The sequence below is a fragment of the Bidens hawaiensis genome, unplaced genomic scaffold, assembly GCF_021521415.1.
Source record: "Bidens hawaiensis isolate Kalapana, Puna unplaced genomic scaffold, B.hawaiensis_p1.1 tig00021494_1, whole genome shotgun sequence".
Lineage (NCBI taxonomy): Eukaryota > Viridiplantae > Streptophyta > Magnoliopsida > Asterales > Asteraceae > Bidens > Bidens hawaiensis.
In genome coordinates, this window is record NW_027493331.1 from 358141 (window position 1) to 376365 (window position 18225).

Genomic DNA, 18225 nt, shown 5'->3' on the forward strand with positions numbered 1-18225 from the left:
AAACCAGATTTATATTTTTAACACTATAACATAAAAAAAATCACCTTGCAAACACTTTCATTGTTAAGCTTCACGCATACGCATAGGTTTTAAACTCCAATACAGAAGAAAAACAAATCTTTAAGAATATATTACTTAAAAAGCAAAGAATGAATTAGTATAAATGCTTCAAAACAAATTTGTTGGCAATAATTAAAAGGTACTTACTGATGCAGTATAGTTGGAAATAACGACACTTTAAACCAGAAGATGATGATGGATATTGTTGACTCTGTTGAACGGAGACTGTAATTTTTTTTTTTTAGGGTTTGCTCACATTTTGATTGAAGCTATTGTATTGTGGTAGAAGAATGATGAGTCAAATCTGGGGTTTTTAAATAATAAAATGAATTAATGAGAAAACTCCACGTGTACAAACAAAGATAAATATTTTTCCGTCAATGGCTCCTTGTATTGATTATCTTTTATGAGAGAAAAAATAGACGTTACACTCACGCCATAATATATGCACCTTCCAACTGAATAAACTCATTTTACTCTCTCTCTCTCTCTCTCTCTCTCTCACACACACACACACATATATACATACAACTACTCTATCTCTAAATACATCATCTATACGGCGTGTTTGTTGAGAATAATATTATTACTACTATTTAGTATTCGCCTACTACCCATACCTCTTTAATTTCCATCATTTTTCATAGAATTAATATTATTCACATAAGAAGAAGAAGAATAAAAGTATTTGCAGGTTTTAACTCTTTCTTCATTTCTTTGATTATAGGCAGAATAATAATCTGTTAACTGCTTGTTGTATAGTTTCTGAATTCCTCTTCATGTTAATCGATTCATTATTGTTATATATTTTGTTTTAAGTATATATATGTATATATTATATCTACTCGTTTGTACAGGTTTGAATCTGGTGAAATGAGTGGTTTAGATAATTAGATGTAACATTTATGCGGTTTATTTATTTAATAGAAAGTTTTAATTTCTGAATTATTATTGTTTTCATGTTAATCGATTAATAATCAGTCATCGTTGTGTTGTTAGCTGGATTATAATTTATAAATATGTTTTAATCAATTTAATTAATGTCGGTGAATTTCGTTGTTTTGAAGAAATAATAATAATAATAATAATAATAATAATAATATTTGTATTGAGTATTCATTCTCTTTTTTATTTTTTTAGCTTTTTTTATGCTTTTTGTGAATTGGATTTTAATGTGTTAGATTAGGAAAAAAATTATTCATATTATAATATTGTGTTTTCAGTTGAATCATATTTCTATGCTATAATATTGTGTTTTAGTTTTTGAATTATTGTTCGTGTTAATCGATTCGTAACCAGTCGTTTAATCTTGTTATGTGTATTTTTTAATCTCAATTTCATTTATGTTGGTGAATATTGGTGTTTTGAAGAAATAAAATCTGTTTTGTGGTTTGGATTTTAATGTGTTAGATTAGGAAAAAAATTTATTGCCATTTTTAAAAAAAAAAATTTGTATCGAATCTTATTTCTATACCATATTTAGGCATACATCATTTTTTACCGAGTACCAGTACCGTACCGTACATATATCATATCTGTATCGTATTGAACAGGTACCAACTGAACATAATAGGTTCCGGTATTGCTACCATTTGGTTTTGGTATATGGTTTAACTAATTTTCGGTATCTGTATTTTTTTAGTACTGAACCGGTCTCATCCCTAGCTATAATTGTTGGCATGTTAGATTCGATATGCGCGTGTGTGTTCACATGGAATTATTATCTGGATATTGTAGCAATTCTATTAAATAGGATTCCTTTCTAGCCAAGGATAAGTTATCTTTGCAATATTATCTAAAACATGAATTATGCAATGCCATTATTTGCGAGTACAATATTAATTTCGCGGTCATTGGCTCTTAAATGCCATTAACTATCAAGGTTTCATTTTTTTTTAATTTTAAATCAGTAATTTAATTTTTATGGATTCAGGTTTTATGATGATTACAGTTAATGCTTAACTCTAGTGGTCAAGTGTAAAGCAATGGCTGTTGCTGGAATAAACAACGTTTCGGTGCTTGAATCTTCTTATTTTGGTAATCAAGAGAAACCAGTCACCCGTACATCTTTTATCCGGAAACTGTGGCGGGATCTTGACGATGAAACGAAAAACAAACAGACCGAAAGGAAACAGACGAATGTTAATGATAATATTACAGGAGGCCGATGTTCATGTTCTTCAGAGGGCGGTGAAAGTGAGAATATGTCAACAATTACTAGTGAAGCTGAAAACGAGTGTCCTTTGAATCAGATCGCGGGCTTGCAGCCATCTCCTGCTATTGGTTCGGCTGATAAAGAGCGTGTTAGACGAGTGTTTCGTGAGTGGGGTAGTAAGAATATTAATATTAACAGTAACGAGAGTGCATTGAATGTTTCACATACTAGTAATAATAATAATAATTGTTCACGGGCTCGTTTGGTTTGTGATACTGAATCCTTGAGGGTGAGGACAGTGAGGCAATGGTTAGAGTCAAGCACTCAGCAAGCGGAAACGTGCCAATCTCCTATGGAGGAACAGGATGGATTAGGTGTTGGTCAAACTAGCGTTGGTGGACGAAAGTGTTTGCGTTTGTTATATGGTAGACATGCTCTTCTTGACTTGCTAAAAAGGTTTGAGGCGGAGAGGAAAAAAGAGATGCAAAATTTGTCGGAAAGTCAACCCGTGTCAACTTTTGCTCATCGGAAACGAATTAAGGTTTGAACATTTCTATGTATTTAGGCCTGTAAACGAGCTGCACGAACATGAATGAGGGCATGTCCGTGTTCGTTCATTTAGTGTTAAACGAACACAGACACGATCACACACACATAATTGAACATATTTTTTTGTTCATGTTTGTTCACTAATAAAATGGGATGTGTATGCGTGTACATGTTCTTCGTTTAAAACCTAACGAACAGTTCGCGAACGTAAATTAACATAAATGAATATAATTGACCAAACATAAACGAACAAAAATAAACGTACCTGTCCAAACATACATGGATGTTCATGAGCATAAACGAATGAACAAAGCGTATGTTTGTGTTCTTTTGTTTAATTACATGAACAAAAAAGTTCTGTTTATGCTCGATCATTTACTAAATAAATGAACATAAATGAACATCCCGCCGAACAGTCAATGAACGTTTGGTTATTTTATCTTTACACACAAAAAATGTTTCTAAAGTTATTGAATTTGTTATATTGTTAGTTTATTTATAAACGTATATTATTAGTTCGATAATTTGAGGTAACTTGTGATCCTGCTGTAGGCATTGCTCAAAGGTAGATTCTTGTTGAACCAAAGATTTGTGCAAGATGAAAAACCGACCTCTACCGCAGCACGCGATTTGGGACATTTGAGGCAATCACAAACAGTTTTTGATTTGAGGTATATTATCTTTTCACTATTATTTTAAAAATCTGTCTGATATCAAGAGAATAATATTCTTCACTGTTTATCCAGTGAAGCATACTTTTTAATAATTATCAAGATTTGAACTTTTTGGAATATTAAATGTCACTTTTGTAACATTTGTTTGAAACAGAAAAGGGTTCCTTTCCAGAGTGAATAGCCAAGAACAAGCTCATGATGGGCCCCACTCTGATACCGCGTCTATCAATAGTATGAAATATCAAGAAAATGAAGTATATGAAGATATTGTTTATGAATCTGATACTTTTTCTGAAAACGGCACAAAAAATCAAGAAAATCTAGTACATGAAGATATTGTTGATGAATCTGATACGTCATCCGAGAATGACACAAAATACCTAGAAAATCAGTTACTAGAGAATACTGTTAACGATAATGAATCCGAGAGACAACAACCACCGCCACCACCAACGCCGCAACCAACTGAACCGTGCCAACAGTCTTTGGAGCTTAAAAGTCGGTATGAGTCGAATGTGGATGAACTTGAACTTGAACTAGAAGTTGACCAGGCATTTGACCATCTAAATGCATCAGAAACCGAAACGGATATATTGTCTTGGCAAGAAGAAATTGTGGAAGCCGAAGACAATGTGACTTTGACTAATATCGAGTCAACCCAAAGTCAAAATGCAAACTCGGTTGAGAATCAAGATGATTGGATGCACCAAGAAAATGTACATAATGGGTGGTATGATGATGATCATCCGGTGGTCACAACAGATGCATTTTATATACCGGATGATGAGGGCGATAACAATATTCGACTTGAACTTCAACGACTCACGAGCCGGTATTTGACTATCTACTTAATCTCCATAATCTAACAACACTTTTTAGATAATATTAAGATTAGAAAGTTTTGACCTTGTAGGCGACGAGTTTCTAATCTTCTTCAAAGTGGTTTCCGTGTGAGACTCAACCACGTGTTACAATCCTACCTGGCACGCCAACATCAAGCTTCTGAATCAGACGATGACTGGATGCTAGAGACCGAGCACCAAAAATATGAAAATGATGAAGTTGACGAGAGTACAGAACTAGGTGACAGCTGGCAGCACCCTGAAGTCAATCAACAGTCTGCAACCGTAAGTTTAACTTAAATGATCATATATAGACGCGGGTATGCATGTTTTATAATTTTATTTTGATAATGTATAGGATTTGGAGATCATAAATGGTCTACGCATGGAAATGGTTATGCTACAAGAACGAATGAATAGCATGCAGAGCGCTCTTGAGACGTGCATGAAGATGCAACTCGAGCTGCAACGGTCAGTGCAACAAGAAGTTTCATTAGCCCTAAACCGGTCATCTAATTCAGGTTGACATAATTAATATAAATATATAATTAATCATACGTCAACGTACTCAATTTTTAATATTTTTTTTATTTGATATTATATTTGTATTCAAAGTCTTCTCTCATTGGCTCATTGTTGACCTTATTTTAGGTGAAGAAAGCTTGCAGTCTTGTTTCTTATGTTGTGACAGCGGGTCTGATTCTTCACCAAATAGGTATATTATATATTTACTAGCGGGTTGGATCGGGTAATGGGTCAAGCGGGTTTTGACTAAAATGGGTTTCGGTCAAAACCGTTAGTTATAAAAAAAGTATTAGTTTAAGTTTCAAGGTCTATTCTTGGTGACCCTATAAAACAATGTTTGTTCAAATTCAACCCCTTTGAATGGGTCATATATAAAGTCATAAAGAATGTTTATGTTCTCAAATTCAACTACTTTGAATTGGTCATAATTAAATACGGGAAAGGTCAATGGAGTGAGCGATCTTCTAGATTTCGGGTGCCCCAAAAAAGTACTAAATAAGTCCGTTATATATAATATTTCTTTTTCCTAAAATGGGGCAATTTAGGGGTGCAAACGAGCCGAGCTCGACTAGGCACGAGCTCGGCTCGTTTAGAGCTCTATTTTCAAAGCTCAAGCTCGGCTCGTGAATGGGTTGAAGCTCGAGCTCGGCTCGTTTACTATTTATAAATTAATTTTTTGTATAATTATAATTAATTATATATGTATATATTTCTATTATAATTTTTTATGTATAAAAGAATATATATTATTTAGTTGTTTTTATTTATTTTTTAATAACATTATATTTATTAATTTATAATTATTAAATATATATTTTAGAAAAATTATATAAATGGCAGGCTCGTTTAGGCTCGCGAGCCGGCTTGAGCTTGATAAGTAAAGCTCGGGCTTGTTTATTAAATGAACTTATTTTTCGGCTCGAGCTCGGGCTCGGGCTCGGGCTCAATAAAGCTCGGCTCGATCGAGCTTTTTAACGAGCCAGTCTCGAGTAGCTCGCGAGCAGCTCGGCTCATTTTCACCCCTAGGCGCATATTGTGATAACAATAAATGAATAAACAGCAAAGCTATTGTAGCGAAAATACAAAACAAAATTAAACGAATCCAGAGGCTCTCTTATTTGTTGCAGGCTTAATGTAGAAAAAAATATATATAAAAAGTAAAAAAAAAAATCGTGCCTTTCTTGATATCGGGCCTCACCATTATTTCTCTTTTTTAATTATTTTTAAAATTTTATTTGACAAATTTCGTTTGAAACTGCAGGTGTGGACATGTGTACGTATGCGCAAACTGTGCAGAGAAGATTAACTGGTCAAAGGTAAAAGAAAGCGTGAGGCACCCGTAGAAGGCTGAGGTGGACACAGAGAACACAACACTTGATATACCCTTACTAATACAATTTTAATTATTATTATTAACACCGGGGAAAAGAATAATTAGCAGGTCGAATGACAACAAGGCAGACAGACAGATGGCGAGTTCATATCGGTTATTTTATTTATATTTATGAAGTTAACAAAATGTTTTAAGGTTAATGTGGTGATTTAAGAAGAATGGCTGCTTATGTGTTTTTAGTGTGATGAGTAGTGGACAGCACCAGGCCTTAAAGCTTTTGTGTTATCAGTTTATTCGGTTCATTATTGTAACTCGCGTGTCGAATGTGGTGCTTTGCTGGACAACTTGAAATATGATTACAAACGCTTTTTGCAAACGTTTTAAAGTGACTTCCAAAAGGACCTAATCATCATTGCTTACATTTGTATTTCATAATAATGCGAGTGAAACTACTGGACGTCTGCGAGTAGAATATACACGAGTTTTAACCCCGAGTTAGTTTTGATTGTGTATAAAGAATATGTTTACTCTTATCACAACATTACAACATAAGTGTGACTTTTAAAATGCCTATTAACAGAAATTTTGGCTTGCTTTGGGGTGAAGTGAATTTTAACGAAAACGGACCGTCTTAACATGCTTAGTTTTAGAAAAAGTGTGTAACGCTCGTCAAACACTCGTCTTTGAGTTTTTTCTTTTATCAACGGTACATTGTTATAACAAATTAACAATAAGCAAAAGTAAAAAAGTAAAGTCGTATATCAATTCTTCATAATTGACACTCTACTATGTCGTTCTTAATAGCTATATTATTGTCAATCCATTAAGTCCTTAAAACATTGTGGATCGTAAGTAGAGACGTACAAAACCGGTTTTAAACCCAAACCGGTTTGGTCAACGACTGGTCAAAACTGGTTTGACCAATGTTTTAAAAACCGGTATTTTACTTTTACCGGATTGTGCTAAAAAATGGTATAACCGGTTAAACCTTGGTCAAACCCAGTGTTTTAAAAACCGGTTTAAACCGGCCGGTTGACCGGGTTATAACGGGATTGTGCAACAATTAATTTTCTATAAATATAACTTCAACTCAAAACTAGATGATTACATAACAAAAAATAATCTAAAATTTAAGCTATATTAAAAAAATAATGAAAAAACACTCAATTTTAAAAAAATGGTCATAAAGTTTACACGAATGTTAATTGTTGGGTTATAAGTAATTTTTTTAAAAAATGGTCATAAAATTTTTCGGTCTTAAAACCGGTATTTTAGACAAAAACCGGCGGTACAATGTTTTAGCAAACAAGTGAAACATACCGGACTCAAATACCGGCCTGCTATGCGAACCGGCGTTAAAACACAAATAAAAGCGGATCCAACTCACTAATATAAGCCCACATCCTAAAACAGTAAAACCCCTCTCTATTCTCAATTTCTCATGAGCCAATCAATGTTTCCGGTAATATTATTATTTACTTGAGCTTGAATATTTGTAATGTTACAAGTCTTACTAGTTGAATTTGTTATCAATTTAGTTTTTGTTGATGGGTGAACTTGATTATTACTATTAGTAATAATAATAATGTTAATACTTGAATTATATATGATTTGTTTTATATTTTTATCTTGTATAATTAAGCCTTCATTCATATGATCACAACGAAGAACATATCATGATGACAATTACCCTGTTGGTTTTTGAATTAGGTTTAGTTAAGCATGCACACCAACTGTTTGATGTTATGCCTCAATGACATATTGTATGTTTCACTCTCCATAAGTTCATGTCTTCTAGGGCTGAGCACGGTTCGGTTCGGTTCGGTTTTTAGGTGAAACCGAAACCGAAAATTCGGTTTTTTCATATATACAAACCGATCGGTTTCGGTTTTCGGTTTGGTTATATTCGTTTTTTTTTTGTTTTTTTTTTGTTCTATTAATTGTTTTATGCAACTAGTTCCTATGTACAAAAATAAATATCGACATTTCACAAACTCTAATCATTTAAATTATTTATTTTAATATACCAAGTTAATCGGTTCGGTTCGGTTTTTTTCGGTATTTTTGAAATGGGTAACTGAACCGAAACCGAAATTCCGGTTTTTCAAAAAAACAAAACAAAAAAAACCGTCGGTTAATGCTTCGGTTCGGTTTTTTCGGTTTGATATTTTCGGTTAATTCGGTTTCGGTTCGGTATTTTCGGTTTTCTGCTCACCCCTAATTGTCTTCTTATAGCAAGAAATTGGTTATTTGTAGTTCAACTTAAACTTGGTTTGTTTTTGTAGGCCTAAAAACCAAGAAATCATAATGGTCGGCTTTAAAAACAGGTACTTGGTGATGGAGGTATTTGTCGATCCAAACAAAGATATTTCTAAAACCGATCCCATTATTCTTAGCCAACATAACATATCAAAAGCAATCAAAGACAGTATTCTTCTCAACTTTGGCGAGTGCGGTCTCGCCTCATCATTAGGATCTTTCCAAGGTTATTAACAACATTATATTCTTTTACTCTGCAAAATATTAATATTTTTTTTATTTTACACTTGAATATTCAATATCATGTTTGTGCAGTCAAATATGTTAACCCTATCACCAAAGTATGCATTATCAGAGCTTCAAGAGATGAGCATCAGAAAGTTTGGGCTGCGATTACCATGGTTACAAGTATCGGGAATTGCCCCGTGGTTTTTAACTTATTGGACCTTAGTGGTGAGTACAATTTTTTTACATCAATACTACTTTGTTTGTTAAATTTGATTACAAAAAATGCATTATTGGAATGATAATAAAGCAATTTAGTAGGTTTTATGCTACCATATATTAGAACTAGGGGTGTAAACGAGCTAAACTCATACCTAGAAATGAGCTTGTGTAATAGACAAGCCCAGCCCGAGCTTCACTTATGGAGTTCGAGCTGGCTCGCTAGCCTAAATGAGCCAATTATTCATATAGTTTTTATTCATTATATTTAATAGTTATATTATAATAAACTGTTTATAAAATTATGATAAAAATATCTAAATAGATTAAAAACGAGCCGAGCTCGAGCTTGAAAAATCTTCTCATGGGCCGAGCTTGAGTTTAAAAAATAAAGCTTAAACGAGTCAAGCTTGAGCTCTTTTAAATTAAATTATTCGAGCTCCACTCGGCTCGGCTCGGCTCGGCTCGGCTCGAATACACCCGTAATTGAAACTGCTGTATTGGCCACCCAAGCGTGTATTATTTTCTTGCTAGTTTAGGCTAAAACCAGTCTTGTGGGACTCGTTAGGCGCTAGTCAGGTAGTGGGGTAGGGACTAGTGATTAATCGGATTGGAAATTATATGGAATTTTCCAAATATGCATACATACCAAATTTTATATAATTTTTTTTCAATTTTCCCGGTTTTGACCAATCGGCGTCTAGTCGGGATTTTTACAGCCATGACTAAAACTAGTGTGATGGCGAAAATGCCCTTAAATTTTTTGAATTGTCGCACTTTATAGGCTAAAATTAATTTGTCTTCCAAAAGGTTACAAGGGTATTTTCCGTTATTTATCATGTTTTTCGGAGTCGGTTTAAACAAAGGTATACTTGCATTGATGGTCTATAAACTAATTTCACAAGTGAGGCGGACTTGACTTTTTTTTTGACCCATTAGGGATAAAACATAACGAGAACACTAATGTTTTTTGTTATTTTATTTTTTGTGAATCAGGGAACATTAGGGCATGTAAATCTGAAGCATTGAAGTGTGAAGAATTGAAATTTGAGCATTTAAAGATTGTTTCTGGTGCTCTACAAACAGAAGATGTTAATAAACATATGCAGAATCTTGAGAGAATCAAGATGTTAGAACACTAAAACACGAGTTATTTTATACACTTTGATTTATAAACAATTGATGTGTCAAATACGATGCTTTCAAGAACAATTCGTTTATTGGATCAACAATTCGGTATTTTTATTTTCTCAATTTTTTATTTTAATTTCAACCCCCCCCCCCCCTCTTGCGGGAACGGCCCCCAACGGTTTGCCCTTGTAGCTGGTATTGTGATTAGTCTCCGTTGTAGATGGCAATGTCTGTGCGACCAATAATGATAATACATGGGATCATGCGCGAATCATTGCATCCTCGGTCTGCATTTGTGCAAGAGTAATGGTAATACATTGCATTAGTCTTAATACTAAAACATCATCATATAATTTAAGTACATCAAATTGAACCAAACCTATAATAATTTTATCTGAATAAATAATATTTTTCATAGACAATGAGTTATATTATTGCCGAGCATGTTCATAAGTCATAATGAATGATTTGGGGCCTCCAGCCTTAATGAGAAGTCATGAATGTTCAAGTAACAAAGGAACTAGAAAGTTCTGCTTGGTTCGGTGTTGTGTCCGAACATATTAGTGTTTTCAAAAGTCAAAGTTTAGTTTTGTCATTACTTCGTTAAATAAAAGTTTATTATTCAAAAATGGTTGTTTATTGAATTACAACAATAAACGTACCAAGTAAATCCCACAAATAACAAAACTATTAATATGATATGGAGAAGGCGATATGTAAAAAACACACAAACCTCGTTATCCATGAAAATAGATAGACGGCTTCTAAATAGACCCTCGACACGAGTTTCTTTTATTGAATTACAAGAGACAAAAGTTTACACCACTCTAAGGGTGGACGGGGTGGACTCTAGACAAAGGCTGGTACCTAGGCAAAATGCATCCAACGTGGGTTGGTGATGGCGACTCCATGAAAGATTAAAGGCAAAACGCATCACGGCGTGTTAGAGGATTAGAAAAAATTAGAAAGATGGCCAGGACCCCGTGAATTTAGGCACATACCCAAAAATGGGGCTCGGAAATACCACCCTAGCCACCCTAATACTCGAGGGAGAATGTTTATTTTATACAATTTGACTACTTAGAGCATTCTCATCCCATTCCTCATCACTATCTCTTTAATTACACTAAAAAACACTACATTTTTCTCTATTGTTCAATTAAATAATATTTTTTTATATCTTTATCATTACAGTTTTCTTTCTAATCTACTCACAACCAATCCAACAAATATTAAAAAATAAATAGGGGCAAACAGTGTTCCCCAAATGTTTCCCCAAATTTACAAAAAATCACCACATTTTTCTCTCAACCCTGTAATTTACACTCACAATCACTTACAACTTCACCCTATAATTTGCAAACTCCCCACACATAATTATAGGGAATCGGATGAGAATGCTCTCATATGTTTATTTTAAGGATTTTCTTGCAATAAATCCAAAGTGATGGTTTACTTGCGAGGGAAAAAAAGGTTAAGAGCTAGTTAAGGATTTTTTAAGATTCACAATATATATTTTTTACTTAAAAGTAAAGAAAATATAATAACAATATACTTGTATTTTAATCTTTATCAGTCAATTGTTTTGAAATTTGATTTTATCGTTTATCTTTTACAATATTTTTCCCTTCAATGATTTGAAAAGAAAGAAATGTCAAATCACATATAAAAAAAATAGAACCAAAAGGAATATAACATTAAATCATATATATCTCACATTCTCACTGTCCAAACCAACGTACCTCTATAAAATATTTGTTATCCCATCCTAAACCATTCACATATAATCCACTATCACATCTTACAAAAAATATATAAATTCGTGTATAATTGTGATGGTCATAAAACACCTCTTATTGCCACCTGTCATACTCTTATTAAGAAGAGGTAGTGAGATTTATTTGCTACTTTCATAAGATACAAATTTGAGGATTAGATGTTAGCATGTCATTAATTATTTACACATTTACAAGAGAAAGAGATATTTAAAATATTTGTTTATATATTATTTTGTATTTTATTTAACATATTTGTTTATATATTATGTTAAAATAAACTTGTTAAAACTCTTGAGTTTAAGTTTGTTGAATGAAAACTCTGTTTTTATAAAAATATGAATGAAATCTATAAAACTGTTAAAACTTAATACTGAAAGTTGTCTAAACTTTTTTCTCAAAAACGAGTCAAACCAAACCGAGATAAAGCTATAATTTTTAACATGTTATTAAATCGAACCAACTGAAATCCGAACTAACCCCAACTACATTCAACCAACCCTGAAAAACCCTACTGACATTGTAAACCCGGCTTACTTCTTTCATTTAGAAGATATAACTATAGGCTTATAGCATAAGCTTTATTATTATAATCTTTATCTATACAATATATTGTACCATTTACTATATCTTATGCCTATAATGTTAAGAAATAATTAATGACATGTTAAATTTTAAATCACATATAAAAGTATACAAGACCAAAATGAATATGATGTGACTGTCCAAAGGCCAAACCAACGTACCCTGATGAAATATATGGTTATCAAATCCTAAACCATTCACATATTATTATATAGATCCAATTTCATATTTCACATCAAATAAAAAAAAGCACAAATTCATTTATAATTGTGGTGGTGGTATAATATAACAAATCCTATTTCCAGCTGGCATATTCCTACTGAATAAGAGGTAGTTGGTTGCATAAACCGTACTACAAACAAATGTTTTTGCATAAATATAAAATTACTTGTTTAGTAAATTTATTTGAATAAATTATTTTAAAAAAATATTTAATTATAAAATTATTGTGTGTGATGTTTTAATGGTGAGTTTATTATGAAATGCTAAATTCATGTGAAAACAATAAAATATACATAAACCCCGGTTCATAAATAGGGTGTGCAAATTGTGGCTCGGTTTTGATTTTACTCTTAATCATAACCATAAAAGCTAGCTTTGGTTTTGGTTATACGGTTATGAAGCTCGGTTCTGGTTAATCCCGACTAATTAACCAAGCCAACTTAGACTTAAAATTTGAATTAAATGAAAATGGACAAAGAACTAGTGACATCAATCGGGAATTGAAGCTACTTGGTCCATAAGTTTTCTAAAATATGCAAGTTTTTCGTTACAACATTAACATAAATTACCTAAACACATACAATCATATTCATATGCACATATATTCATCTCAACGATAGCATGTCGTAATTCTTTTCTTGGTTGTCAGTTAATTTGGTTCCTGGTGGTCTGGTTAACAGCTAAGCTTTGCTCACTCCTAGTTCATATAGATGAATTATCCTACATAAAATACTTAAACTAGATGAATACAAATTATGAGTAGCTAAGAGCATAATACATAAACAAATTTTGTTTTATTTCTTATTTTTTTTAAATCTGAGTGAAAAATAATAAAAACCGTCATTCGGGTGTGTTGTAAGTGGGTGTTTTGTTATTTGGTTGGCTAGCTATTACTAGTATTTGGTTTTCATTAGTTTTCAGTAACATTGGCTAAAAAAACCACTCTATGTATTTAAAAAAAAATTAAACAAAACTATGTTCCTAGAAGCTTTCATGTCTTACAAGTTTCAATCACTACATATTTATCTAATATAATTAACTTACACGAAATGCAATTAAAATATTAAAAATTAGCAAATAAAAAAAAGACAAAAATTCACATAGTATACATTTTATACATGTCGTCACACGTGCCACTCTCCCACGTGCACCACTGCAAAAATGTTTCCCGGCAAACTTGTCTACATCTCACCTTTGGATACCTATCCGGTGCCGGTTCGATCCTCATCAACGGTCTGAAACAACCGAGTTGATCTACACAACGGGCACGAGCCATGCGATGAAAGCCACGTCTCAATGCACATGGGGTGGAACCTATGCCCGCTGTACGGGATCACTTTTACCTTTTCTCTCTCCTCAAATTCAGCTAAACAAATAGAGCACTCACTAAATATATTATTAGTGTCTGAGTCTTTGTCTGCACCGTACAGTACGTCTGGGAGTGACTGTACGGTGGAGATGTCAACCCCATTACGTTTTGAAAAACGTGGTGGAGAATTCTGAACAGAGTTGTCAGAACTGGTAATATTATTATTGGAGAAGCGGCGGATGTATAGGGAGAAAAAAGCCATGAAAAAAAGGACGGTGAGGAGGACGAGGACGGTGAGGACTAGGGAGGAGTCGAAGGGGGAGGTGGAGGTGAAGGAGGGAGCCGACGGTCGAAGGACTCGATCGTCGGCTTCTTCTTGGAGTAAGAAACGATGGTAGGTGTCACACCCGGCCCTAAACGGCGGAAACGGCCGGGTGCGCGCGAGTGGGAATTGATAATTAAGCACGGGTCATTGCAAACATTCAAATAAATTTTCCATTGCGCATGAAATGTCTAGTACAAAATACATTACATTGTTTAGAATTACATATAAAAACATCCACATATGAAAAACGTTGAAGATTTCCGCGACATATCCCCTTACACGGCGGGAACAACCACGCGTGTGGAAGGGATAGAACTAAAATCTTCCAAAAACCATTTTTATAGATGTTCTGCGTGAAGTGCTCTATGTGTGACTCCTTGCGCTACTAATTATCACCTGAAAGACACGTAAAAACATTTGAATCAGTATAAACTGAGTGAGTTCACAAGTTTTGGTGACTTGATAAATCGTATTGCATCATATCCTTGATAAAACCATATTGAAACATATTTCTGATAACATCATTAAAACATATGCTTGATAAAGCCGTCCCGCGGGTTACGCGCGGACATTTCTGAAAACCGTGCTCGTCCATGCAAAGTGGCGCTGCCACTACGAGCGAAAATAATACCGTCCCGCGGGTTACGCGCGGACGTTGTGCTCGGAAAACTAGGCGCTCGTCCATGCAAAGAGGTGCGACCCCTACGAGCGGGCTTTACAACCAGTAGTACTACCCCATGACCATACTAGGCACTCGTCTATGCAAAGAGGTGCGACCCCTACGAGCGGGTTGATCAAACACAGTAGTCCCTACCCTTAGAGTTCCATTGACGAAGTGATCACTTTCTTGTTCTTGCGCACTCACATTGAAAACCAAGATAAACACCATGAACAGATAATCGTTTGCATTGCTTGTAAATATACCATGATAAAACATAATTTAAACACGTGTCCCTCGCCCCGAAAACAGTTGAAAAACAGTGAAAATAGGGGCTGTGAGACTCACCTGTGATTCTTGTTAAGTGATGGTTTAGAGAGAGATTAAACGAGATTCGGGTTTCCTGATGTTAGCCTCGAAATTGGAAGTCTAGTGATGGAAACGGAACTGGAAACGGATGCTCGGGAGATGGTTAGTGCAGAATTACAGGTTTAAGAGAGGAGTTTGAAGTGTGTTTGTGTGATATTTTTATTCATGAATTGATACTTATTTATAGGCAAATTCAAGGGAACACAATCCCTTGATTTAGGGGATTGAAATCTTATCATATTGGGTGTAATGATGACAAGGTATGGGGTTTATTATTATTTATTTTAGGGATGGGGGTGATGGTCCTAGGGAGTGGTTATAAAGATTCTGATGGATTTGACAGTACATGCAGGACTGTGGTTGGTGAGAGTAGGTGCGGCTGACAGCTGACATTTCGTGTTACAGTATACTTTTCCTGGTACTGTTGTCAGTGTGCAGTCAAAAGGTAAAAATCTCTTAAACACGCAACTGGTTCTTTCTGGGCGGGGGTAATCCCCTTACATCTGAAGAATAGACTAAGTGTTTTGTGCGTGTAGCCTTGCGCGTATAGCCTTCTGCGTGAAGGCCATTTCTTTGAACGTTGTGGGTGCGTAACCTTCTCGTAGTCAGGGACGTTGAGTTTCATTTGTAGATTCTCCATGAGGTCTTGGTATTTCAACATAGTGATCAGTTATGTTGAAGTCAATTCCATCTTGGAGCTTCAGACAAACTAGCTCTCAATGTTCCCGCCATGCGGGGAGGTTAGTTCCCTTTCCGCACGCGCACAAATGATTTGATTATTGAAGAGGTATGCACCCGCCTTAGCATCAAGCGGGGCGGCTAACCCATTAGACAAACGACATGAAATTAAGTTATGAAAACACAAAACCTGTGAGCGTGGCGCACATACATATGCCCGCGCGGATCCTAACATGGCGCGCATCGCATCCGCGCATGGCGCATATAACATATGCCCGCGCGGATCCTGACATGGCGCGCAATCCGCATCCGCGCATGGCGCATATAACATATGCCCGCGCTGATAATGGCGCGCATAACATTCACAATCTCCTAATAATTAGGTTGGTTACTTGGTTTATGGGATTGGGAAAATATTACCGGGTGTCACATTCTCCCCCTGTTAGGAGAATTTCGTCCCGAAATTTAGGAGGTGTCCGCGGTAGGAGCTATTCTTTGGAAGAGGTATGGGTACTTTTTGCGCATTTGGTCTTCTCTTTCCCAAGTGAATTCAGGTCCACGCTTTGAGTTCCATTGAACCTTTACTAACTTGATTCGGCTTCTTCGCAAACTTTTGTTCTTCCAATCGGTTACTGCTATAGGCTCTTCCACGAAGTGTAGCTGTTTGTCGATATGAACCTCGTCCAATGGTAAAATTAACGTTTCATCAGATAAGCACTTCTTGAGGTTAGATACATGAAACGTGTCGTGAACTCCACTAAGTCGCGGGGTAAATGGAGTTTATAAGCAACTGTACCGATCCTTTCCAGGATCTCAAATGGTCCGATGTATCGCGGGATTTAACTTTCCTCGCTTGCCGAAACGGGGGACTCCCTTCCATGGAGAGACTTTTAAAAGTACTCTATCCCCTACTTGAAATTCCAACGGTTTTCTTCTCACATCTGCATAGCTTTTCTGTCTGTCGCGCGCTGCCTTAAGGCGATCCCGTATCTGGAAAATTTTTGTACCGTCGTTTCTTGGATCAATTCTGGACCAGTCCATTTGCTTGTCACCCACTTCAGCCCAACACAGTGGGGACCTACACTTGCCCCATACAAGGCTTCAAATGGCGCAGCCTTGAGGCTTGTGTGATAACTGTTTATTGTATGAAAATTCAACCAATGGGAGATGAGTATCCCAGCTACCCCCGAAATCGATTGCGCCACAGCGCGCAACATATCTTCTAATGTTTGAATGGTTCGCTTCGCTTTGTCCATCCGTATTGGGGATGATAAGCCGTACTCATGTCAAGACGAGTACCTAAAGCCCTTGTAACGATCTCCAAAATCTTGAGGTGAAACGACTATCTCTATCAGAAATGATGGATACCGGAACTCCGTGTTTTGAAACTACTTCTCGAATATTACAATCGGCTAACTTTTCCATCTTATCGGTATTCCTTGATCGGCAGGAAGTGTGCTGACTTAGTTAGCCGGCTACAATAACCCAAATCGTGTGTAACCCCAGGTGTCCTTGGCAGTTTGGTAATGAAGTCCATGGAGATTTGTTCCCACTTCCACATGGGAATTTCTGGCTGTTGAAGCAACCCCGACGGTTTCTGGTATTCAGCCTTCACCTTCGAACACGTCAGGCACTTACTGACATAACGTCGCGATGTCGCCTTAAGATTGGGCCACCAATACAGCGCTTTAACATCTTTGGTACATCTTGTCTGCGCCAGGATGTACGGAATACCCGCGTTTGTGAGCTTCGTTTAACACTTGCTCGCGCAATCCTCATTTTGAGAGGGACCCATATGCGGTTAGCAAAATATCGAGTATCGTTCTCTTGAGCTCCAAATTCTTAGTCATACCCCCAAGGGATTCGTTCTTGACTAACTCTGATTTCAAGGCTTCCTTGTTGAGCTTACTCGGATGCGGGTAGTGAGGTCTGCGCGAAGGTCAATCTTAGAGCCTTACTCGTAGCGTCTTTGCTTGCTCTTTCCTACTTAAAGCGTCTGCTACCACATTCGCCTTTCCAGATGATACTTTATTTCACAATCATAATCATTCAATAATTCAACCCATCTTCGTTGCCTCATGTTTAAATCCTTTTGATCAAATATATGTTGAAGGCTCTTGTGATCCGTAAAAATCAAACACTTTGTACCATAAAGATAATGGCGCCAAATCTTTAGCGCGAAAACAACTGCTCCAAGTTCCAGATCATGCGTTGTATAATTCCTTTCATTGACCTTGAGTTGACGAGAGGCATACGCTATGACTTTGTTTCTCTGCATAAGGACACATCCGAGTCCTTGATGTGAAGCGTCGCAGTAGACGACGATGTCGTC

At 35.7% G+C, this 18225-nt stretch overlaps 2 protein-coding genes and 1 pseudogene across 2 annotated transcripts; 2 read left to right on the forward strand and 1 right to left on the reverse strand.

Moving 5' to 3' along the window:
- Positions 1 to 595: 595 nt before the first annotated feature.
- On the forward strand, positions 596 to 6541 carry LOC143563520 (uncharacterized). Its single transcript, XM_077051044.1, has 8 exons — positions 596 to 754; positions 1994 to 2756; positions 3317 to 3435; positions 3593 to 4270; positions 4352 to 4565; positions 4639 to 4801; positions 4932 to 4995; positions 6067 to 6541. Exons 2-8 carry the CDS (start codon positions 2046 to 2048, stop codon positions 6146 to 6148), a joined length of 2031 nt encoding a protein of 676 aa, XP_076907159.1. The 5' UTR covers positions 596 to 754; positions 1994 to 2045; the 3' UTR covers positions 6149 to 6541.
- A 1761-nt stretch (positions 6542 to 8302) lies between these two features.
- LOC143563495 (putative ribonuclease P/MRP protein subunit POP5) lies at positions 8303 to 10065 on the forward strand. The gene is made up of 3 exons (XM_077051024.1): positions 8303 to 8623; positions 8713 to 8850; positions 9838 to 10065. The coding sequence occupies exons 1-3, from the start codon at positions 8446 to 8448 to the stop codon at positions 9981 to 9983; spliced, it is 462 nt and encodes a 153-aa protein (XP_076907139.1). The 5' UTR covers positions 8303 to 8445; the 3' UTR covers positions 9984 to 10065.
- Positions 10066 to 13554: 3489 nt separating this feature from the next.
- LOC143563506 (RING-H2 finger protein ATL57 pseudogene) lies at positions 13555 to 14276 on the reverse strand (annotated as a pseudogene).
- Positions 14277 to 18225: the final 3949 nt, after the last annotated feature.